Source organism: Urocampus carinirostris, chromosome 15 (assembly GCF_059441175.1).
Source record: "Urocampus carinirostris isolate Australia breed hairy pipefish chromosome 15, RoL_Ucar_1.0, whole genome shotgun sequence".
Lineage (NCBI taxonomy): Eukaryota > Metazoa > Chordata > Actinopteri > Syngnathiformes > Syngnathidae > Urocampus > Urocampus carinirostris.
Genome location: NC_142363.1, coordinates 6,392,980 through 6,400,820, shown reverse-complemented (window position 1 = coordinate 6,400,820; position 7,841 = coordinate 6,392,980). Strand labels below are relative to the sequence as shown.

At 40.6% G+C, this 7,841-nt stretch overlaps 1 protein-coding gene across 3 annotated transcripts in view; it reads left to right on the top strand.

The window, feature by feature from the left end:
* The first annotated feature begins 614 nt into the window (after positions 1-614).
* The window catches only part of LOC148351416 (melanoma inhibitory activity protein 2-like), a 31,823-nt gene continuing 24,596 nt past the window's right edge, over positions 615-7,841 (top strand). For 2 of the 3 annotated variants that reach the window (XM_088354512.1, XM_088354510.1), the window contains exon 1: positions 2,972-3,138. In XM_088354512.1, the coding sequence (XP_088210638.1) occupies positions 3,037-3,138 (102 nt within the window). In that variant the 5' untranslated portion in view covers positions 2,972-3,036. Of the gene's footprint in view, positions 772-2,971; positions 3,139-7,841 lie in introns of those variants that run through there. The other variant, XM_088354511.1, reaches the window with a different exon arrangement.

Genomic DNA, 7,841 nt, shown 5'->3' with positions numbered 1-7,841 from the left:
GCGCTAATATGGTTAAACAATACAAAAGCAGCATAAACCAAATTTCCCAAGAAAAGGGGTGAATCTGCTTTGTGCCCCGGCTTATCTCCAGTCTCATGGTGACTCCCCTTCCCTCCCAGCGGTATGTTTGATTATGCCTCATATGAAATTTGGTTTACACCTGTGCGAACATGGCCTCAAAATGGCAACAAGAGTCTGGAGCGTAGAAAATACAAAACAAGAAACACTGAGATGAAGCTCATGCATCGCTTGCCGGCAGTCAATGTTAAAATAAACAAGCTCATTATTGCACCCTACTTACACACCCATTTGGCGCACTGTTTTAAAGGACGCACTCTCCTTGGTTCGAATGATTTTATTTTGTCGGCTCATATGGTGCATTGGCCTAGTGGATGTAATCGCTGCAGCGCAATGGCCTAAGTTGCCAAATACACTCTAATGAAGCCCGACCAGAAAAAAAGGTGCGACACTACTTTGCAGAAAATCACTTTTCGCGGGTGTGTCTGGTCCTCATTAACCGCGAAAACCGAGGGATCTCTATTTTTTGTAACAACAGAAGTACTGTAATCCACAATGTCTCTTTAAGAAACTGAGCTTCTAATTTGCTAGGCCCTCCCACCTCCATGTCCACAACTTCATCGTTACAGGCGTCTGTGACCAGTGGGTCCACGTTTTGGCCGAAATGGAACCAACATCACTGTACAGACGATCGTAAAACTTTCAATTTAAAAGAAGCGCTGTTCTGAAATGGAGGTCGATGAAACTGTTTCGGTGAGTCACTATTACGAGCGAGCTAAAGCCGACTGACGAGTTTATATATACGGTCAGATGATCCATATGTTCAAGTTGGCCTTTTTAGTTGTGCAAAGTTTTATCGACCCCATTCAAGTTTATTAAAATGTTTTTTTGATGTTTGTTTTGCTGTTTTTGGGACGTGACACCTGTTTTCCGGGATTGTTTGGGAGACCCTCCGATCTGCCAGTGTGGCATTTTACTTAAAGTGACGTTGCGGCGCAACCATTTATCAAAGCAGGGTAGTGTGAGGATCACTGATTATAGAACATGGACGAGAGAGTGGAGTTTTTTTTTTACGTATGCTTTGTTGTTGTAACGTTTTTTATCCTCTTGATTCATAAACTATTTTGATCAGAAACTGTTCCATTTAGCCTAACGGTAACACGTTGTGTGTACTATCCACCCCTTTATTCAAAATAGGTTAGTTTAGTCCTATGCGCTGCTCTGTGGCTACAAGTGGTGGGAAATCGGGCTCGTTTTAGAGAACCGGCTCCTTCGGATTTGAAACGGCTCCTCCGATTGTTTTTGTTGCTTTAATTACAAATTGTGTAACATTATGCACAAAAATGACTTAAAAGGGAAAACATTACAACAACCCAAAACAATGAAAAGAACAAGGAACAAATGAGGGGGGAGAAGAAAAACAAGGGCAAAACAAGAAAACAGAGAAGTAAAAAGTGATACTAATGCAGAAAAAATAAAAGCTCGAGAAAAGAACAAAGACCTTGGAAAAAAGAAAAAAGTACAAGGCTGATAAAAACTAAAGATATGAAAATACAACAAAGGGAGAAAAAAGTAAAGAAAAAAAGAAGTTAAAACCTCAGAAAAAAATAAAACTGAAGAGATAAAAGAAAAGATAGGGAAAAAAACAAAAGAATGAAAAATATGGTAAAAGAGAAACAGAAAAGGCAAGAAAAAAGAAGAAAAGGTTAGAAAAAAAGAATCAAAGGTAGAAAAATAGTAGAAAGGAAAAAAAGGGAAAAATGTGTAAAAACCCGGAAGAAAACAATATGAGAAAAGCAAAAGGGGAGAAGAAAATGGATTAGAAATAAGAAAAGAACGAGGAAAAAAGAAACTGGGGAAGAAAAAAGGAAAGAAAGAAAGAAAAGAAAAGGAGAAAACAGAAAAAAAAATAAGAAAAGAGGGGCCCATTTGATCGGTATTATCAGCAAATGGTAAATGGTCTGCATTTATATAACACTTTTCAAGTCACTGAAGAGTGAAGACCTCCCAAAGCACTTTACAATGTGCTTCACACTTACCCATTCACACACACACACACTCTGATATCAGCGTCAGCCATGCAAGGCCTTAGGGGTTCAATGCATAAGGAACTATCACAATAGAAAATAGCGTCTCAAAGAGAGCCAGTGTTATGCCGAGATTTGCATCCCCTAGCTACTATAACCACTTTTACCTCGTTTTATCTCACTTCTATATCACTTTTCGGGAATGTAATGGCGAACATATAACCAAAACCACTTCGTCTTGCATTTGTTGTGAATGTAATACAACTTAATCCATTCCGTCTTTCTATTTGTTGTGAATGTAATTGAACGGTAATGCACACTGTATACAAATCACTTTTGAGCAGGTAACATGTTTATTTTGCCTTTTTCTATTCAAATTGCTTGCATTGAAACTGTTATGCACTCTACCATAAAGCTTACTTAAAACTCACTTCTACTCCATAGCATATGAATAACCTACTCTTCTCGTCGGCTGAAAAAAAAAATAGTCTGTGTAATATAGTGTAATAATCTGTGAAGCCCTTTGAGACTCTTCGTGATTTAGGGCTATACAAATAAAAATGACTTGACTTGACTTGACTTGACTTTATTTCAGCATAATAAGCTTTACGGTAGAGTGCATAACAGTTCTCAAAAGTAATTAATATACGGTGTGCATTACCGTTCGATTACATTCACAACAAATACAAAGACGGAATGGTTTAAGTTGTATTACATTCCCAAAAAATGCAAGACGAAGTGGTTTTTGTTATATGTTCGCCATTACATTCACGAAAAGTGGGATAAAACGAGGTAAAAGTGGTTATAGTAGCCAGGGGATGCAAATCCCGGCAGGGATGCATTTCTCGGCATAACACCGGCACCTGTTTTTTGGGGAGCCGACTCCCGTCGTTCACTTCGGCTCAATGAGCAGTTTCTTTCACGAACGACGCATCACAGTGCTCACCGGGTTAGCATTTAGCATAGTATAACCAAATGCGGCAATTCAAGAATGTCCGAAATTCCTTCAAATGACAATTTGGACAGCAAAGTAATGGACTATTGCTCGACTGTTGAGCTCTTTTATGGAGCTGCCGTGAAGAAAGTCAAAGATGTAGGTTTGTTTTTACAAAATCCTTTCGAAATTTCTGCTAGCATCACACAGCTGACGAGTGCTTGTCTTCACATGCTGTTTCATTATGTTTACTTTTTCACGATTCAGCTTTAATGACGAATGTTTAATATACGCGCTGTCATTTTGAACCACTTGGTCTTTTTAAGTGTGATTCATTAAAAACTTGGCTCTTCAATATGAGCCTGCGGTTATGCATTAAAAGTCAAGTCATGTTTATTTGTATAGCCCTTAATCACAAAGAGTCTCAAAGGGCTGCACAGATTAAATACTATTGCATACTACAGACTATTATGACACCACCCCCTGATCTAAAACCTACATGAGGGCAAATCTATCTACTGTATCTATTTATCTATCTACCTTGGTCATATCCCTCAAGAGGGGTGACCACACACATACAATAACAAAGAAAATAACAAAAGGAAAAAAAATGGCAAAAAAAACACACACAAACATTTTTGGACCATGGCACCCAAATGCTCAAACACCCAAACAAGTTAGGCACCAAGGCACCTATGTTGGTCATGCTTTCATCCCTCCAGATGAAACAGGACACAAGAAAGCGGCCATGTCTTTCTGGTCATGGTGACACAACACACTCTTTTGTTCAACAGCAGGTCCCGACAGCTTTCACAGGTTTACCCCTGCCGCATCATACAGGTACCCTGCCCATCCCTTAGAACGCGTCCAAACATCCTACTCTCCTTTTACAACACCTCTCCACTCATTCCTATCACCAACAAGAGCTCTAGATCCCACTACATTTAGACATCTTTCTTTTAGTCTTTTCCTTAAGTGCACTCATAACACCATCCATTCATGTCAATTGCGGCCATCCACTTTTACTTTTGCTCTGTAGATCCTCTTCAACATTGGCTCCTCATCCATCCTCTCCATGTGTCCAAACCAACCGAGTACTCTCTTATCCACACGCTTGCTCAGTTCCACTACTACTTCAGGTCCGTCTCTCACAGGGCGAATAATACACAAATATTGTCAATGTAAAATATAGGTTATTAGTATGCTATGTAATAGTAGTGTGTTTTAAGCTTAGATTTAAACATTTCCACTGAGGTTGCGGATCGAGTCTCGAGGGGAAGAGCATTCCACAGCACCGGGGCCTGAATGGAGAACGCTCTCGAACCTGCGGATCTCTTCTTTGCTCTTGGGATCACTAGTAGACCAGCGTTTTCAGAGCAAAGGCTCCGGACCGGAGCATAGGGGGAAATTAAATCTGAAAGATATGAGGGCGCAAGTCCATGCATGCTTTTGTATAATACCAACAGAACCTTAAAATCACATCTTAAGATAAAGGGCAGCCAATGCAGGTTAGCTAAAATTATGTTTATGTTCAGGCTACTGTGGAATAGCTTTACTGATAACTACGTGAACAAGTATGCATGGAATGAATAATTCCAATAAGTGCTAGTGTTATGAAATGCTATTTAAGGGTAAATGATGTCTAATGCAAATTTTTGTAAACTTGTAAATTGTGTTTTCTTAAAATGAGTGCATGTTGTGTTTATATTATATTTTTACCGTAAACTCTAAATGAGGTGTCAAATCTTTATAAAAGAAATCTCATGGAAATCAGCAGCGTATACTTTCCTTCACATGTCAATACATTCGATTCCATGCATTGAGAATTTACGGCATAAGAAACCGCCTAATATTTTCGGGAAATTCTAATATTGTTTTTTATTATTATTGGTAAAAAACATACTCAAACCCTAACTTAAATTGAGCACAATTGCTAAGCCCTAATCACACACTAGTGTAGCCCCATAAAAATAATAATAATACCTCCCATAGTAATAATAGTTTTTAGTCTGTAATAGTCTATGCTCTTTGCATCCCTTTGATACTTTTGTGATGAAGGGCGTCACAAATAAACATGACTTGACTTCATTAATATTTACAGCCACGTGCTTGTCATTTAACCCGTTTTTGACACATTGTTTATCAAAGAGGTACTGTAAACTTAAAGGGACAGTGGGTATTTGGCCACTAGATTTTGCTGTATAGCAGTATTTTCTCAGTTATTTCCATCTCCTATCCAAAAGGATAGTGGTATGTTTGGGCGCGTTCTAAGGGATGGGCAAGGCACCTGTATGATGCAGCAGGGGTAAACCAGTGAAAGTTGTCGGGCCCTGCTGTTAAACAAAAGAGTGTGTTGTTTCACCCTGAGCCGAGGGACATGGCCGCTTTCTTGTGTCCCGTTTCATCTGGAGGGACGAAAGCATTACCAACTTAGGTGCCGAGGTGCCTATCTTGTTTGGGTGTTTGGGCATTTTCGTTGGCCATGGTCCCCAAACTTTTGTGGGTTTTTTTTTTCTATTTTTTCCCTTTTTATTTTATTTTATTGTATGTGTTGGTCTTGCTGTCGGTCACCCCTCTTAAGGGATATGACCAAGGTAGATAGATAGATTTCCGTCATGCCCCCCTCGCAAGACGAAATCCCCTTGCGCCCCCTTGCTGTACAGGGTGATGCAACCGAAAACAAGTGATATAAAGCACAAGGAAGAATACAAACTACAGAGGCTTAATATGCACTGCCCTTTTGAGGTTTTTGGTTACCCATTGCAGCAATATAGCAGACAATGATGTCAAGTTATAACTATGTGCAAATTAATACTATTTTCTTGACCTACGACTATTTAAAGGTGCAGTTCATAGTTTGAGGTGTCTTAAAATTCAAAGAATTCAAAATTTATTTTTTTATTTATTTATTTTAAGGTGCGCCGCTACTTCGCGGATTTTCACTTATCGCGGGTGGTTTTGTCCCCATTAACCGCGATAACCGAGGTCTTACTGTACATCACATATTATAGGGCTGAAATCTATAGATGCACGACATGGTGGCTGTCCAGGAATTTTTTTTACCTATTTAGATAGATAGATACTTTATTCATCCCCGCAGGGAAATTCACATTTCCAGCAGCATCCCTTTGCTGAGAACAATACAATAATAAGCAAAAGGAATACAATATACAAATAACCAATGTGACGTGCCCACTCTAGCGTGTTGTATAGAGTATTTTAATAGTGCTAAATAAAATACACACTGCAATAAAAGTATATATTTAGTGATCTGTCACATGATAATCTTAAACAGGTGGTGAATACGGCCAAACCGACTACTATTTCCTGTTTGACCCGCTTCCGGGTTCACTGATTAAAGGTCTTTTTGGGGTCCTTGGACCTTCAGAGCTAAATATTATAAACATATCACTCTCCTCAGGTGTAGTTCCAGCGGCTTTTAAGTCCACTGTTAAACCTACACTGAAACGACCCAACCTTGATCCAGAAAGCCTATGTAATTCTAGACCTGTGTCAAACCTACCTTTTCTTTCTAAAGTACTTGAAAAGGTTGTGGCACAGCAGCTGAATGATTTTATATCTGAGAACAATCTTTTTATATCAATGCAATCAGGATTCAGGGCCTACCACTCTAATGAGACGGCCCTGATTAAGGTAACCAATGATCTTCTACTGGCAATGGACTCCGGCACTTCATCACTCTTGCTGCTGCTGGACCTTAGTGCTGCTTTTTTACACTGTGGACCATAATATCTTACTAGAACGGTTGGAAAAATAGATTGGTGTCTCAGGAACCATCCTCTTATGGTTCAGATCCTGCCTCTCAGATAGGATGCACTGTGTTAAATATGGTGAAATGACATCTGAGCCCTTTAGTGTTACTTGTGGTGTTCCGGAGGGTTCAGTACTTGGCCCCCTTCTTTTCAGCATATACATGCATCCATTTGGTGATATTATTTGCAAGTATAATATCAGTTTCCATTGCTACGCAGATGACACTCAACTATATCTTCCGATGGAGAAATCTGTCAAACTATATTGTGGAAATTTGGAGCCCTGCCTCACTGAGATAAAAGAGTGGATGTGTCTCAACTTCTTGCACCTTACCTCTGAAAAGACCGAAATGTTAGTTATTGGTCCATCTAAGGGCCCGGTCACACAGCCGTTTGCGTCTGAATCACGGACAGAAATTTCTGCCTGTGAAGCAGACGCTGTTGGACGCTTTGAGATCGCCATACAGACAAGATACAGCAGTGCTTTGCACGCGGTGGGAAATTCACACGCGTTCGGCAGCGCGAAAAAGTTTTGCGCTGTTCAAAACTTTAGGGCCTGGTCACCAAGCCTTTCTTGGGCTTATCGAGGCTGAATCACGGCCAGAAATTTCTGTCCGTCAAGCAGACGATGTTGGACGCTTTGAGATCGCCATACAGACAAGATACAGCAGTGCTATGCACGCGGTGGGAAATTCACACGCGTTCGGCAGCGCGAAAAAGTTTTGCGCTGTTCAAAACTTTAGGGCCTGGTCACCAAGCCTTTCTTGGGCTTATCGAGGCTGAATCACGGCCAGAAATTTCTGTCCGTCAAGCAGACGATGTTGGACGCTTTGAGATCGCCATATAGACGAGATACAGCAGTGCTTTACACGCGGTCGGAAATTCACACGCGGTTGGCCGCACAAAAAAGTTTTGCGCTGCTCAAAACTTTAGACCACGTGTTGACCGCGGGCGGCACACGAGGTAATGACGCGGAAATGATGCGGAACGACGTGCTCTGGCCGCGGCCAGCGCGTGGTTACACATGGGTAGGACGCGAAATTTCAGCGGGTAATCGTGGGTGGAGCACGGTCATAGCATGTTCTGCGC